Consider the following 17,337-nt stretch of genomic DNA (forward strand, 5'->3'; position numbering starts at 1 on the left):
CATCACCTTCGTCAATGTATCCTATATCACAAAATAAGATCCCAAATCTATTGTTAAATACTGTTGAAAACCACATCATATATGTAGATATAAATATGTATTTTATTTAGCCTACTGTTTTTCCCCTTGGAAGAAGTAGTACTGTTGGCGGGTGCAACAATGTCCCGTTCTTTAGACTTATCGTTAAAATTCACTCTTAGTTTTGACTCTATGTCACTTTCTTCACTACTGCAATCATAATGTTGTTCTCCATACTCCTCAGATGCACCTGGGTATTTATAACATTTCATGTTAACATGTGAATTTTTTTCTGTAGTTCAAACATTAAATAACCTTAAACTATCTAAGGATAGAGCAGTATAAAATACCCTCGTAATCACGATATATTGACTCATCATTTTCTTCACTCGAGTATCCATCACCATCAACACCAACTAAGGGTTCTTTGATTGCTTTAAAAGATAGATCAGTTACATATGATGTATATTGTCAACAAAAACAGACAGAATTGATAGCTTATACCACCATACACAACATACCATGATTTGTTTTTGCTCTTTTTCCAGATGCAACTACTTTTCCTTTTCTTTTATCTGAAAACAGACAGATTTGATAGCTTATACCATCATAAATTTAAACACCACGATTACAGCAAAAGAAGTATAAAAAGGTAATTCAAAAACACTATCATAAGAATCACCTTTGGCTGTTAATCTGGACTTAGATGAATCAAAGGTAGGAGTCCGAACAGATTGTTGTGCGTGTGGCCTTATAGAAGGCCAAACATTGGTAGTATCAGATAGAGGTATTGAGCTTGTAGTTAAAAAACTTGGTGGTGCATGTATGTTAGATCGCGCTTCAAAATGACATAAAGAACCATACTTTAATTACACCAGAAAAGAAAAAAGCAAGTTATGAAAGAGAGTCCCATACAAATTTAAAACACGTTGACGACTTACAGGAAAAAAAATCATTTGTTCTAGTTCCATCAGATTGAAATCTTGTATTCTTTGTAGTTGTCTCCAAGGTAGGAGTCAGACCAGATTGATGTGTCTCTGTCCTTACAGAAGGAATTACATTGGTAACATCAGATAGAACACTGTGAATTCCCCTATTCAATGGCGAAGAATTCATGTGTTGATTTGAATAAGTTTGGGAATGCATATGTTGTCCTTCATTGTTTGTCATTGTTCTCTCTCTCATAAAATGAGAACCTTGAGATATTGAGCTTGAAGGAAAAGAACTTGGTGGTGTCTGAATTTTAGGTTGAGCTTTGAAACGACAAAAAGAAACAGAGTCAAAACTACTTCATCGATAAAACTGTAAGTTATGAAAGTAACTCCTATTAAAATTGAAGATCGCATTGACGACTTACACTCAACAAATTCATTCCTTCTTAACCTCTTAGCAGGGGGAATAGGGTTTCCTTGAGTTACATTAGGCTTAGTTGTTGAATGAACCAATATATTCTCCTTATCAATTGCACTTCTCGCTTTACTTGTTAAAATTGGAGTTGACGCCATGTTTGCTTGTGCTTAGTCAAGCATATCATAAAAAGGAACGAACGATTATTTATGAACTGAGTCATATATTAAATCTATACATTTTGGAAAGTCTGACTTACACAAGATTGCTGAATTCTCATTGTTAACAATCGTTTCATTGTCCTTTGTAGTTCGTTTCCTCTTAGTGGTAGATCCAGTAGGTACTGTTTTTTTGGTTGTATCTTTCATGTTTTCCTGCTGAAACCTTTCAGTCTGCGTTATTTTCTTATTGGTAGGATTTGATAGATTTAGTTATTGAAATATAGGATCATATCTTGTGAAGGATTTTGTGCACAATCTTATTGATTGTATATCTTATATAAGTATAGATATTTTATAAATTTCGCCATGCTGGATATGAAAACATTTATTGAATGTATATCGTATATGCTAACCTTCATCAATTAATTTGGCAGGTAACTTATCCAGGAGACTCTTACTTGAATGGCAAGATATATGCCGATGAAAAGGATATGGAAACATGGCTTCTCGATCATTCATATTCCGCAAATATCAAAATTAACTAAAATTGGTAAAGTAAGTGTATTATCATTATACTCAATTTAATATAGGTTTACAATGTCAAAAACAATGGTAGTTAGGGAACTAATCGAAATTTGATAGCAGTTTAGATGTTTGGTTGATTTATCAGTACACATAAGTAACCTGAAGCATAATAAATTATAAAGAGTTTTTTGTAATGATATTAATAAATTTTAATAAAGCCAAAACAATAATTAAAATAACCTAAACACGAGTTGGTCAGAAAATAATAAAACCATAAACCAAACAATTTATATAGAAATTTCTGAATCATTCATCTTCTCCACCTTGTACGACCTTCAGCCCAGTTTCATGGAAATCACAATATCACCTAAACTGCTATCCACCACACATCAACATGATCACTTGTACATGGCGCAAGTATGAGGATAAATTCCTCTTGCAAAACATGTCTCTCTATATCCACGATAAATAACACCTTTAAATATTTTTAGGTCCTCAAAAGATGTCGGACCTCTGACAATGTTTAGCAAGGAACGCAAGTAGAAAGCTTCTTCCACATTTCGTGGAGCATATTTGAGTTTCTGAACGATAGTCATTTTGTAGGAATGGTCGGTTGATTGATAGGATCCAGTTGCAGGACTGAGGCCGATATTCTGAAAGTGCCTCCGGACTTCAACAGGAAGAAGGCATCCTTTAATCTCCATGTAAGTCTTCTTGCAAGAGGCAAAGATTTTATTTTACATGCATTAAAAATTGAATAATTCACAGTTAGAGAACATGCTCAAAAAACTATAGAATTAAAACTACTAACAAAACACGTATAAGCACAAAACTCACATATTCATCGGTAATCACGATCTCAAGGGTGTCTCCGTGCACTGCGATGTAATGCTTCACGTGTACTTTCCAACCATTCTCAAAGGGTTTTGCATCGTTCAAAGAAGTTACTTGCATTATTGAAGATATTTTAGTTTTTTTTTCCGATATTGTAGCTATTCTGATTTTGTGAGAAACATTAGAGAGTGTTTGGGGTTAATATATAGTATTAGGTTAACTTGATACTAAAGGTCGCCGTCAAAAAATCTTCCATATTCGGTTTCAGTTAAGGAAATCTCTAGAGTAGGGATCAAACAAAATCAGTTTTTAAAAGATATTCTTAGCGAGATCTGAGAAATATTTATATACTAGGATAAGACCTGCGCCTTGCGCAGGGTAAATTCATATGAAAATTATTTAAGAAATATCGTATGGAAAATAAAATTTATATTATTGCTCGAATTAATATTTTTGACCTTTAAAAAAATTTTAAAAAACTTTTTTGTTAACTACATAATTTGTTTACTAATGAACGGTCCCATTTTTAAAAATATTTTAGGTCAAAAAATTATTTATCACATAAAAACCTAACGTTTAGGTCGAAGAATCTCATGCCTACTATTTGGTTACAATGGAACTATGACAGCTCGGTTTTATATCATGATTTAGCAATTTAAAAGTTAATTATGGTTATGAGAGGTTTACGTTCACGTGTCAATCCTATCTATCTTCAATAGTTTTCTCAGTTTTGTGTCATTTTGGTTATTTGCTCGATATAAATATTAATTTTTGAGTCTATTCTCATTTCTTTATTTTATTTTGGCCTGAGATTTAGAAAGTGTTTAAGATTCAAAATTATTAAAGAGATACATACTTAAGTTAAGATCTGCGCCTTGTGCAAAATAAATATTTTATATTTTTTACTTATTTTATATTTTTGTGCATATTATGAAATAATAAAATAATAATTATATATTAAATAACTAAGAAATCAATTACTATTATTTAATAAATTGGCCTGCATATATAAATCAAATAACTGCTCTTGTATATTCGCAATCATTTTAGAATAAATAAATCTAAACAATTAATCTTATCTATCGTATATGATATATAATTAAATTTAAACGATATGAAATATATTAACATAAACACCTATTAAAATAAAATTATTTGGTTATATGATTTTATTATCATTGTATCTTATTATATAAAAATTTTAAACATTGATCACAAAAGTTTATGTGAGGCTTTTAATAGATTTAGTAATTTATACTCATTTTAAAAAATTCAAAATACAACATATACAAAAAAAATCTAAATTTTTAATATATGATTAATGTAATTGTGTAATTTATTTTAATAATAAAGAATTAAACAAAAATAATAAAAAATATACAGATTATTAGCAAATCTTCATTATTTAAAATCATTATTTATTATATATATCATAATCACATAAGGTACTTCTGAAGGTTTTATTTAAGGAAATAATATATAATAAATTTCAATTTGATAAATGAATGGTACATAATGGACATACTATATAATATAACATTCTTTAGCAATTTAATTTTATACTAACAAAATTCTCAATTGATTTTCAAGTCGCCACGTCAACAAATTAACATTCCAGTTACGTGACAACCTAGCACGAAATATTTTTAATTATTAACTACAAGTTCTAAACTTTTTAAATGTTTCCCTATTAATATATAGGGGATGCTAAACCATTGATCATTAATTTTTTACATAATAATTTTAATATTTTTAATAATTTTGTCGTTTTTAAAAATTCAAAATATAACTTATACGAAAAAATCTATATTTTAATTTTATAGCTTATTTGATTGTTTAATTTATTTTAATAATATAAAATTAAACTAAAACAATGGATGAGATATAAATTGTTATCAAATCTTTATTATTATAATCATTAATTTTTCATATATATATATATTAGTCATGTTTGGTAATTCCGTAGATTTTATTTAAGAAAAGAAAATAAAATAGTAATTGTACACTTTAATTAATTTTATGATTAGTTTAATGAAAAGTATAATATATACTTAATTGGACCAACATATTTTTTAAGGATTCTGAATTTCATTCTGGTGATGACACGTTGCTACACTTAAAGGTTGTAATGTTTCTCAATTAATATATAAGGGATTATCTTGGTAATATCTTCATGTAAAGATCCTATCTTTAGGTAACACACATCCTTGATGGTCAAGTTGTACTATATAGTGCATTAACAAAAAAACCTTTGCCCAGTTAATTAGGAGATAATTTTATAAACATTTGGAAAACTACTGAAAATATAGAATATACTTATGAATCTGATAAAATCCACGTGCATCGTAAAATCGTTAGGATTACTAACCGAAGTGTTTCCCAATAATTATCATATATTATTTTATAGATTAATTAATTGCAGAGACAATGGTAATTGGGAATCAAAAGCAAGATAACTATAATCAAGAAAAAGAAAACAAAGGATAAGAAACTATCTGAAGCATACTTTATTATAAAGAGTTTAACGTAAAACAATGACATAAAATTTAAAAAAAGCCTAACAATAAGTAAAAAAACCAAAAACCAAATTGCTTCAGAAAATTATTAAAACATAAAACCAAACAATAAATATAGAAACTTCAGAATCCATGATTTAGGTATTCTTGTTTGCTTCAGCCTCCAAATCATTCATCTTCTCCACCTTGATAGCTTTTGAGCACAATTTCTTGGTGTGCGAAGTTAGATCTGCTGGTGGATCATTCCATGCTTCCTTTCTCTTTGTGGATGGTGTGAACATTCCATCAGTGTGTTCCTGACTCTCAGTGAGTCTAACAGAGTTCTAAAATATAACAAAATAGTTTTAGTAAGACTCGTAATTAATAATACAACGTTCTCATGTATATGAAGTGAATCTTAGATAAAATAAAACATACAATCATACCTCTTCACCACTTGTAAGAGTCAATATTCAATCAGTCTGAGAATTCTCTAGTTTAACTGAATCGGTTAAAGCAACCATTCTGTCTTTAAAGATTTTCCCAACCTTGTAAATCTCAGATCCATACAAAACATGTTCTTTTTCAACAGAAATTCCAAATGTGAATGTCTTTCCAACAACAGCAAGGATGGCATCAGGCAAATCTGTAGGATCCTCGAGCTTAATTACAAAAGAAGCATTAAAAAAATTAGTAACACACAACTCTATCTATTTCAGCCTCAGGAGAAATATCAATAATACACAGTTTTAAAATCACACCTCATCGAATGTTCCATTCAGCAGTTTCATTGCCGATTCAATGATCATTCCTTTGGCAATGAGATCAAGAAGCATCAATTTTGTTTCTCCTGTATCATCCTTAACCATCAAATGCAGTTTAAACCTTCACACAACACCAACAATAAGATAACACAAAGTGAGAGTTGCTTCTTGATTAGAAAGAGTAACTTATACGATTAAAAAAGACTCACCTTGGAGACACATTAGAGACATTCTCTTTGCACACCTCACACCACCAGATATGGGTAGTGATCTCTTTACCATGAAGAGTTTTCACCAAAGTTCCCACTTTTACCACCTCAGTCTGAGTCAATTGCATAGACTGTGCAGATGACCAAGCACTTTTCAACCTGATAACCACCCGACTTGTCAGTGTATATTATAATTTTCACAGAGGAAAAATTCTTAAAATTAAGTCCCGTACCTGAGTTGACTCAAGTATTTCACGAATGGTTCTTTTGGGAAAGAGTAACCATTTGTCACGCTTGTCTTGGATACTTCTCATATCATCCAACTCAAGTTTCTCATCATTAGACTCCCATAGGGCGAGGGGTTTATCCTCATCAACAAACCTAACACATGCTAATAAACAACATAATGATTAACAGTTCAAGAAAAAACATGTATAGACACAAGCTAAAATAGATAAGACGAAACAGAACACCACATTTGTTTGAAGGCATCAGTCTCTGGAATTGAAGGATTAATCAAGAGCTGTGATGCCTCAAATGCATTGGTGATTTGGAGTTCACCTGACAACAATATATAGCAATGTATATTATGAAACGGTTAACAATCCAATTGAATATAATAATTTACAATTTTCTTTAATTTCATAGACTTGAAAAGAGTATACCTCTGTATCTCCCGATCTTTGCAAACCTGATTAGACATATGGGTTTACCCTCTTCTTCTTTGCTGCAACCCTCATAGAGGACCTCAGAAATTTTGCCCCAGAGACAACAGGGAACACTGGAGTCACTATAATTTAAAGTAGAATATGTATTGAATTAATATGAATTAGATATGAAATAAAATTTATATAAACCCTGGAAAATTACTTACTTGATGTCGCGAAGTGTAAACTCCACTTTCCTTCTTGGTTTCCCTACGACTTGGATAGTTTCAAGGTCTCCCAATTCCATAACCTGACCAATCACATCTGCAAAATAGTTTTAAGAATCAGCGATTTTGCAATGTATTCAAAACGTAACAAAAAAAATTGATTTATAAGTTACCAATGAGGAAATTTGGGTTGAGTGATCCACTCAAAACTGACTGAAAGTCCACCAAACTTAAGAACATGTCTTCATTCACAAGAGGAGATTTCGTGATTGTTCTATTCTGAACGAAACTCATTTTGTAGGAATGATCGGTTGATCGATAGCATCCATTTGCAGGACTGAGGCTGAAATTCTGAATCCACCTCCATGCTCCAACTGGAAGAAGGCGTCCTTTACTCTCCATGTAAGTCTTCTTGCACGAGGCATGGATTTTTTTTTCCCTTGTATATTCATTAAACATTGATTAGTTATTTGGCACGAGATTAAAACTATAGATCGATACATGCATTTTTCCCTTGGAAACTTAAAACTATAAAATGAAGAAAACACTATTAAAAACTCACGCATAACACAAGACTCACATTATCATCGGATAGCACAATCTCAAGGGTGTCACCATGCACTGCGTTGTATTGCTTCCAAGTGTGCAACACTTTCACATGCACTTTCCAACCACTCTTGAAGGGTTTCACATCTTTCAAAGAAGTGACTTGCATGATTGAAGACATTCTAGGTTTTTCGAGGGATGTAGGTATGATTAGATGTGAGAAACAATAGAGGATGTTGGGGTGTATATATAGTGCTCGCTAACTTGATGTTCAATATAGGTCACCGAGAATAATATATTGGATATTCTAAGTGATCAGTTAAGGAAATCACAAGAGTAGTAATCAAGCAAAAAAAGATTTTAGGTGATATATATCCTTGATGGCCAAGTTAGCGAGATTTTTTCTATTTTGTTAGCAAAAAAAGATTTTAGGTGATATCTAAAGTCTTTAACTAAGGAAACCGGTAGGATTGCATAATATTAACGAATTTAACTAAAGGAGACCAGTAGGATTGAATATTGTTAGCGAGATTTTCTATTTTTTGTGTTGCATTTACATTTCTGTTGGAACAAAGTATATTCATCTACTTTAAATTCGTTATTAAAAAACTTGGATATGGAATATACCCTTGGATTAAATTCGTTACAGATCTTGGTTTGTAAATTATATGGAATATACCCTTGGATATTTTCATTTTTTTAATATTCCGGTATTGTAACAACTTTAAATTCGTTATTAAAAAAATTAAAAGACAAATCTTTCGTAAAATTAGAATAAGCATAAGATTTTTCTGTGATTAATATCGACTAACAAAACTTATCTTATCTACAGTTTGTTGAGCTAATTTTTGACAGATATTAATCAGTAAATGATATAAAATGAGTTAACAGTTTAGGTATTGTATTTTGGGGTTTAGGTTATAAGGAAGAGAACCTAAAGAATAAGTAGTGTAATGTAAATGGTGAAGCGAATCCTAAACTATTATTATGGTTCAGCATCTGTATTTTGCGATTTAGTTTCAATTTTTTTGTGATTAGCACTGACTTAGAAACATTATATTTCATTTCATGTAAAGTATACAATATATGGGCTTTTTGCAAAAGTGACTCAAAACTTGGAGTCAAACAGAAAACTAACCTTTTCTTTTGACTCCTTTTTTTTTGAGATTTTAACCCCACACCTGCATTTTATCTACGAAAATGCCATTAATATTTTTTTTTTTTTTTTCAAAAATGGCTTCTTTACTGTCTCAACCTCATCTTCTTCAAGTATTTACAATATTGCCACTGCAATGAATAGTGGCAACAACCTTGTACGAACTGTTTGGAGCTTTTAATGCCCTTTAATGCACGTAAATCTCTTTACACTCTCTCTGTTTCAATTGTTATGAACTAAAAACAACATTTCTTTCACTTTCTCTCTATATTCATCCAAAAAACTCAAGCTTTTGATTCAAAATATGGGCTATGGTTGACAGAGCCATATTTCTTTCGTTTTGACTTACGGTTGCTTTCGTTTGAGGTTCTGGGTGGTTGGAGAAGACCCTGTGTGCAAACGAAGTCATCTCACCTAGTTTAAGGTACGAATTTGAATTTTTTTTCAAGATCTGTTCGCGTAGAAGACTTACTAGTAAGTCATCTGTATGTAGAAGACTTACTGATGAGTCTTCTGGTCAAACGGACGACTTAAATTAAGTCGTCCAGCTTTGTTTGTTAAAAAAAAACACTCCAGACGACTTATATATACGTCGTCTACGAGAAACGGGCTAGTTTTGCATTTGACCGAATCGTGTCAGATCTTTGACTATTTCTGGACGACTTATAATTCAGTCGTCTCTGGGAAAGTTAAAATTTCAATATTTTATGAAAACTTGACGACTTACGTGTAAGTCGTCCTAGGTTAGTTTTGTAATTGAAAAATAAAACTTCATAATTTAACTTTAACCAGACGACTTAATATAAAGTCGTCCCTCCAGAAGACTTAATTTAAAGTCGTCCGGGGAAAGCAAAGTCGTCCAGAATTTTTCCCAATTTTCTGGTCAAACCTTGCTTATCCCGGACGACCTTAAATTAAGTCGTTTAGCTGGACGACTTTCATCTAAGTCGTCTGGAGAAAGTTAAATTTCAAGTTTTATTTTTCAATTACAAAACTAACCTAGGACGACTTACACGTAAGTCGTCAAGTTTTCATAAAATATTGAAATTTTAACTTTCCCAGAGACGACTGAATTATAAGTCGTCCAGAAATAGTCAAAGATCTGACACGATTCGGTCAAATGCAAAACTAGCCCGTTTCTCGTAGACGACTTATATATAAGTCGTCTGAAGTTTTTTTTTTAACAAACAAAGCCGGACGACTTAGAATTAAGTCGTCCCTTTTAATTTTCAATTGCAAAAGTGACCTCTTTAGACGACTTACCTTTAAGTCTTCTGGACGACTTAATGCTAAGTCGTCTGCGGCAATGTTTATTGAACTTCTTCATTTTCTCTATGTTTACTAATGTGTTTTATTTTGAATATTTGCAGATGATTTTTCAGTTACATGCAGTGTATGGAGAATGGTTGTTGAGAGATTTCCGTTGGGATTTTGTGGTTGATGATCTCAAAGGAGCAAGATTGTTTTTATTGAATGAAGATTCAACACATGCTGAACTTGTTGCAATGGCTCAAGAAGATTATAACCTGGACATGAGAACAGTGAGTGTGGAGATTAGCTACTCATTACCAGCAGAAATGATGATGGCTCCAGGCAGTCTTCCCATTCATGTTACAAGTGATAGACAAGTTCGAAACTTGCTGGAGATACTCAAAACCCATAGAGTATGTCTTTGTGTATCAAGCCGCAGCAAGGTCGAAACGGTTTCAGAGAAAAGGGATATTGATGAAGCTGGTGAATGGGAAAAAGATGTTGGTGATAATGATGAAGCTGGTGAATGGGAAGAAGATGTTGGTGATGATGATGAAGCTGGTGAATGGGAAGAAGATGTTGGTGATGATGATGAAGCTGATGAATGTTTTGAAGATGTTGGTGATAATGAGTTTGTTGAAGATGAAAATCAAGATGGGGAGGAGGAAAATGGGGAGGAGGATGCTGATAATTCTATTGTTGGTGAAACGGATCAGAATGGTGGGGATTACAGTCTTTATGGAAAGGTTCCAGATGAGGACGAGGAAGATGATGATAATATTTGTTTTGAAGAAATCCAAAAGACATATGCTAAGACAAATGCTATTGAAGGAGGAAAATCGAATGGTACCAGTATCTATGTCAACCAGAGTTTTGTTAGCAAGGGTGCACTGCTTTCAGAGCTGCGGTTGGCAGCAGTGAGGGGTAAGTTTTCTTTCAGATTATACAAATCAACGAAAACTCTCGTTGTGGCAACATGTCCGGTTAGCTATTGTGGATGGAAGGTCAGAGCGAGTGTCAAACATGGGACAAACACGTTTTGGGTAACAAAGTATGTGGAAAAACATTTATGCTCAGCGGGAGACCGAATCGCTCAGCGGAGACACTGTACTCCGAAGTATGTAGGTAGTCTTTTCATTGATCGTGTTGGAATCATTGATGGGATAACTCCGCAGCATATCACTGATGCAATGAGGAACATGTTTGGCATGGCGCTTGATTACACCACTTCATACAGAGCACTGTTATATGCACAAAGATTGGTGAGAGGATCAGCAGAAGAAGGGTATTCGCGTCTGGCATCATATCTCGAGCAAATCTCCATTGCAAATCCTGATTCTATCACGGCGATAGAACTTGATTCTATGAAAAGATTTAAGTATCTATTTCTCTCTTTTGGAGCTTCTATCAAAGGTTTTAAGTATCAGAGAAGGGTCATTGTGGTGGATGGAACTCACCTAAGTGGAAAGTATGGAGGAACTATGTTAGTTGCAGCCGCACAAGATGGCAATTTTCAGATATTCCCATTGGCTTTTGGGATCGTGGATGAGGAAGATATACCTTCTTGGGAATGGTTTTTCACAAAATTGGCTAGTTGTATATCTCATGACAAGCCTCTGGTGATAGTCTCCGACCGGCACAAGGCCATTAAAAGTGCGTGTGATAAGGTGTTTCCTTGGGCAACCCGAGGAATATGTTATTATCACCTTCAAGATAACATTGTCAAAAAGTTTAAAGGGAAACATCTCATGTACTTGGTGAAAGGGGCTGCTTATGCTCACACGGTTTACGATTTTGACCGGTACATGGCTGAGATACGGAGTGCAAACCCGGAACTTGCAACGTATTTGGAGAAAGCCGACGTCAGGCTATGGTCAAGGGTTTATTGTAAGGGGAACAGGTTCAACATAAAAACAAGCAACATTGCTGAATCTATTAATTCCGCACTGAAGCGAGCAAGAGGATTTCCGATTACGTTCCTGCTGGAGTTCATAAGGCAGAAGTTAGGAAAATGGTATTGGAAAAGGAGACAAGATGCTTTGAGTCTCACAACTGAACATAGCGGGGGTGTTGAATACTTGCTTGCTGTTCGAGAAGAGATAGCGGGTACGATGACGGTCGAACCAATTGATGGATGGCATTTCTTTGTCAAAGGTGGCAAAATGGACTGTGTGGTTGATTTGGAACATGCAAAGTGTGATTGTGGTGTCTATGGAGTGGAGAAAATACCTTGCTCTCATGCTATAGCTGCTGGAATACATGCTGGTTTGCATATCTCCACACTTGTATGTCCACTGTACTCAAAGAATTATCTGTATGCAGGATACTCAGAGAATATATATCCTATCGTGTCACAACATATTGAGGAACGAGAATGCTTTCCTCCAGAACTAAAGCGTGGTCGGGGGAGACCGAAGAAATCAAGATGGCAATCTTGGTTGGAGCTATCTAGGATGAGAGGACACAAACCCAGGAAGAAACACAGGGCACGGAGATGCTCAAACTGCAAGGAAACTGGCCATACGAAACCACAATGTACACAACCAGTTGACTAGTTGTCCAGACGACCTAAATTTAAGTCGTCCAGTCTTGATTACCCGTCCAGACGACTAAATTTTTAGTCGTCCAGTGTATTTTATTTTTAGACGACCTTCTACTAAGTCGTCCAGTGTATTTTATTTTTAGACGACCTTCTACTAAGTCGTCCAGTGTATTTTATTTTTAGACGACCTTCTACTATCCCTTCAAGTGTATTTTATTTTTAGACTACCTTCTACTATCCCTTCAAGTCGTCCAAACCTTCTAGACGACTTATTTGTAAGTCGTCCAGTTGGAAAACCTTCCAGACGACTTATAATAAGTCGTCCAAACCTTCTAGACGACTTATTTGTAAGTCGTCCAGTTGGAAAACCTTCCAGACGACTTATATATTTACAAATCTATACAAAGACAAGCTGAAATACAAATACTTCGCTCGTTAAAAAATCATGTTCAAATACAAAGACAAGTTCAAATACAAACACAAATCTAATCATACATGCCCACGAACTTATCACCATCCACATTTTCTTTCAGATGCTGATCAACAAGCTCCTTCCATATATCCACCGCCATATTATCCCTCATTTTCTTCGCGTTGCACCTAGCAAAGTCTTTAGGGTCAAAGGAGACCCCAAGAGCATGACATTCAATGTACTTTACAGCGTACACGCCACAATCACCATTGTTGGCCGTGGGTACACCTTTCAGCGGTCTCTCATATGTGTATGGCTCCAACCCGTATTTGACCCGTATTTCGTCGGTGGCTGCGCACTCAACAAGCAGATAAGGGACCATCTGGAGAAAAGGCTCCATTATCGCATCCCATGCGTCTGGTACACTAGATGAAGGTATGCTGTCCCAGACGACTATGTGCCTCTTAGGGATCGATATCCAAATAGCAACCCAATGCTTGTCGTCCAAGTTCACTGGCGCATAGATATCATCAATGTCCTCCCCCCACTTCTTGTTTGATTGGCAAAATGAAGGTATTGATCCGTCATAAAAATTCGACGCCCCACCAGGTAGAACTCTTCCTAAACCTTTGTGATCAGGTTCCGATGTTTTGAAGAGCTGATACTGCTCTCTCCAAGACTGGGAAAAGTTGTGATCCAGGAAGCACATTCGCTCGCTCCTGAAAGCTTGTGGGTTCTCCTGATACCTCTGCCTTAGCACATTAATCCAAGCATCTATATGCTGCATATTTAATATAACAAGTTAGAAGTTACCAGACGACTTAAATATAAGTCGTGTGCAGAAGACTTACGCAGTCTTCCAGCCATCCTCTGGCTGTCCGGAGGAAGTGGTACCACCTTGTTGGTGATGTACGTGGTTTGTCCTCGGTGTTAGTTAAATAATGACTGCAAACAAAAAAGCAATCAGTTTTGGACGACTAAATCAAGCTATTATGGGTAAAGCAATCACTTACGGATCAGTTTTCAACCAATCAGCGAGTTCCTTCAACTTATCTTTGTTTACTGGCGGAAATGGATTATAGGCTGCCACTTTATCTTTTTTTTTCTCTGCCGTATAAGGAGATCTCACAGTGGGAGCAGGTTTCTTCGCTCGTTTACTCTTTGCACGCTTGTCCAATACAACCAGGCTCGGTTCTGAAACTGGATCGCTTGGCTCGGTGGAAGCGAGGCTCGGTTGTTGATCGGTGGAAGCGAGGCTCGGTTGGTGATCGGTGGAAGTGACAGCAACAATCTCTTTGGAGGTGACACCATCTGCTTTATCCTCCGGTAAGATCTTATTTACCGAGTTCGCCTCGGTTGCTGTATCCTCCGGCAACCATCTCTGCAATAAAAGTTGCACACAAGTTAACCCTGGACGACTTAAATAAAAGTTGTCTGGACGACTAGTTGACCCTGGACGACTTAAAATTAAGTCTTCCGTGGTCAACTAGTCGTCCAGACAACTTACGTTTAAGTCGTCCAGGGTCAACTAGTCGTCCAGACAACTTTTACAGTCGTCTGGACAACTAGTTAACCCTGGATTTGATACTAACCTCTTTGATTTGAGGAGGCTGTTTCTTTTGAGGAGGAGGAGGCTGCTGCTGTTTTTTTTTAGGAGGAGGAGGCTGCTGTTTGGTTTGATGAGGAGGAGGAGGCTGCTGCTGTTTCTTTTGAGGCGGAGGAGGCTGCTGTTTGGTTTGATGAGGAGGAGGCTGGTTACTAACCACGGTTTCATTGGCATGAGGGGTAGCCTGTTTGTTTCTACCCCCGGTTTCTTTGGCAAGAGGGGTAGGCTGTTTATCTTGAGGGGTAGCCTGATTGGTTAGAGGTGGAGGGGTAGCCTGATTGGTGACACCAACCTTCTTCTCCACAGCTTCCAATCTATCGGACAACTTCCTAAACTCCCTCATGCACTTATTAAACCCTTTTTTCATGCAGTCAGCTACGCCCTTGAACATAATTTCCAACTCCTCTCTGGTCACCCCTCTAGCCTCTTCTCTAGCCTCTTCACTAGCCACTTTAGGAGCCTCTTTACGAGCTTTCTTCCGAGGTCTTGGATTGTCTTCCTCCTCCTCCTCCTCCTCCTCCAACACAACCATCTCTTTGGCCTTCTTCGATGGAGTCACAACCTTAGGTTTTGTATTGACCTTAGTACCAGTGACTTCCCAGCAATCCATGGTCCACTTCCACGGTCTCCGCTCATACATGACTTTAATGATGTTCTCCGCGGGCAGGTCCTCAACCTCAGAGTCCCATTTTGGCCACATTTCACTAATGTCCTTCTCAACAAAGTTGATCACGCGGGTCTGCAGTAAATAGAAGAATCGAGTTAGATATTTGAAAAAAAATACTAAATAGACGACTTAATTATAAGTCGTCTACTAAGTCGTCCAGCTGGAAGACCTTCTAGACGACTTATAATAAGTCGTCTAATAAGTCGTCCAGCTGGAAGACCTTCCAGACGACTTATAATAAGTCGTCTAATAAGTCATCCATATGGAAGACCTTCCAGACGACTTATAATAAGTCGTCTAATAAGTCGTCCAGATGGAAGACTTTCCAGACGACTTAATTAAGTCGTCCGATAAGTCGTCCAGCTGGGAAGACTTTCCAGACGACTTATTATAAGTCGTCCGATAAGTCGTCCAGCTGGACGACCTTCCAGACGACTTATAATAAGTCGTCTGCGCAGTCTTTTGGATTGAAGTAAATACCTGACTCAAGATAGCAGCTTTCATTGATCTGCGGCCTCTGCTGCCCTCGTAAGCCAGTATCGGTGGAGACGGACTGTCTGCTCTGGGACCACCAATACTAGCACCCAATTCCGGCATAGCTGTGTACGTCCAGACCTGAAGAACTTGTATAAACCCATCCACGGTGTAACAGCCAGCAATTTCTTTGTTCCACAAAGAGTCCATCAGCACCTTAAACGCGACTCTCCCCCATGGATAATTCTCAAACCGTTCTAAATCCATCACTAGCCTTGCCAGAGTAGATCGTGTAGCGGTTGAAAACTTTCTCCCTTCAATGAATCCAGTGAAGATGGAGAGGTACGCGAGCCGCTTGCGATCTTCCCTGGACCAATCCCCGCATCTCTTCAGTGCTGCTATTATCTGATCAGTAGTTGGCCCAGCTTCCAGATGAACTCCCAGCATCCCCCAGAAAGAAACCATCTCTGGGGTAACGTCACATTTTGGTGTCTCAAGGTCCTCGATGTACTCGCAGTTTAGACCAGTGAGGTTTTCAAACTCTAACAGTGAAAACCTCAAAGGTTCTGGACCAACGAGAGACCACATCTCATACTTCTTCTTAATGTCCAGCTTGAAACTGAGCATGTAGTGAACCAGCCTTGAAGCCCAACCAAATCCCTGCTCCTTGAACTTGATGAAAACTCCCAAACTCGACTCCTTGAGCTCTTCAAATTCGTCATCAGTAAGAGCTTTCCTAAGAGCAGTATGCAACTTGCTGTTATCCGTATGATACGAAATGCTATTGTGGGCTTCTGGCTCTTCCCCTGATGTGTATAACCTACGGGGGAGTTCTGGAATATCCATCCTTTTTGTCTGCAAAATAATCAAAGACAACAATATAAGTCCAGACGACTTAGTAGACGACTTAAATTTAAGTCGTCTGGAAAGTCTTCCAAATGGACGACTTATATTTAAGTCATCTACTAAGTCGTCCAGTTGGAAGACTTTCCAGACGACTTAAATTACTTACAAGTCTTCCAGTCGCAGAAGGAGTTGGAGTACTCGTCATTGCGGTTATAGATCTGAAAAAATAAACGTGAAACGGTGAGAATGAGTAAATTGATAGAGACAACGTTTTATGTTCATCTTTTCCTCGAGATTGATGACTTAGCGGCGTTAGGGTTTACAGAGAAACGGCGCTAAGGTTTACAGAGAAGAAGCGGCGGCGCTAGTGTTTAGAGGAAGCGGCGGTGAGAACGTTGGTGACCACGGTGGCGAGGGCGACGGTTTGTTCGGAAATAGTGGAAGCGGCGGCGCTAGGGTTTAGAGAATCGGCGGCGCTAGGGTTTAGAGGAATCGGCGGCGCTAGGGTTAGAAGAAGCTGCGGCGACAACGGTGAGAATGAAGTGAGATAGATAGCCGACGTTGAGAACGATGGTTTGTTCGGAAATCCTGGGAATTCGAAATCGCCTTT

General features: G+C 36.5%; 1 protein-coding gene and 1 long non-coding RNA gene across 6 annotated transcripts in view; one reads left to right on the top strand and one right to left on the bottom strand.

Annotated features, from left to right (window-relative positions):
* The window catches only part of LOC106347718, a 28,161-nt gene that overhangs the window by 6,866 nt on the left and 3,958 nt on the right, over positions 1–17,337 (top strand). For 2 of the 4 annotated variants that reach the window (XR_007323385.1, XR_007323382.1), the window contains exons 7-9: positions 1,961–2,081; positions 2,655–2,755; positions 7,529–7,629. This is a non-coding gene — a long non-coding RNA (uncharacterized LOC106347718). Of the gene's footprint in view, positions 1–1,960; positions 2,082–2,542; positions 2,756–7,528; positions 7,630–17,337 lie in introns of all 4 variants that reach the window. The other 2 variants (XR_007323384.1, XR_007323383.1) reach the window with 2 other exon arrangements.
* On the bottom strand, positions 5,328–7,926 carry LOC111203358 (replication protein A 70 kDa DNA-binding subunit-like). 2 transcript variants are annotated; one of them, XR_007323381.1, is made up of 9 exons: positions 7,401–7,558; positions 7,228–7,324; positions 7,019–7,143; positions 6,830–6,914; positions 6,587–6,744; positions 6,354–6,512; positions 6,142–6,265; positions 5,827–6,042; positions 5,328–5,724 (listed from the first exon to the last, which is right to left on the bottom strand). XR_007323381.1 is itself a non-coding variant. In XM_048756614.1 (9 exons), the coding sequence occupies exons 1-6, from the start codon at positions 7,843–7,845 to the stop codon at positions 6,735–6,737; spliced, it is 621 nt and encodes a 206-aa protein (XP_048612571.1). In that variant the 5' UTR covers positions 7,846–7,926; the 3' UTR covers positions 5,328–6,042; positions 6,142–6,265; positions 6,354–6,512; positions 6,587–6,734. The 2 variants fall into 2 exon arrangements, 1 of the variants encoding a protein (XP_048612571.1); XM_048756614.1 differs by adding an exon at positions 7,808–7,926 and having other exon boundaries at positions 5,328–6,042; positions 7,401–7,666.

Source organism: Brassica napus, chromosome C5 (genome assembly GCF_020379485.1).
Source record: "Brassica napus cultivar Da-Ae chromosome C5, Da-Ae, whole genome shotgun sequence".
Lineage (NCBI taxonomy): Eukaryota > Viridiplantae > Streptophyta > Magnoliopsida > Brassicales > Brassicaceae > Brassica > Brassica napus.

What these genes read in the sequence shown, in the direction of transcription:
- LOC111203358 (XM_048756614.1), bottom strand. Translation starts at nt 7,845, where the DNA reads ATGGTGACACCCTTGAGATTGTGCTATCCGATGATAAT. An exon ending in TTGTGCTATCCGATGATAAT is followed by an intron (nt 7,667 to 7,807) that starts GTGAGTCTTGTG and finishes TGAATATACAAG; the next exon opens with GGAAAAAAAAATCCATGCCT. An exon ending in AAAGATCGGGAGATACAGAG is followed by an intron (nt 6,915 to 7,018) that starts GTATACTCTTTT and finishes TATTGTTGTCAG; the next exon opens with GTGAACTCCAAATCACCAAT.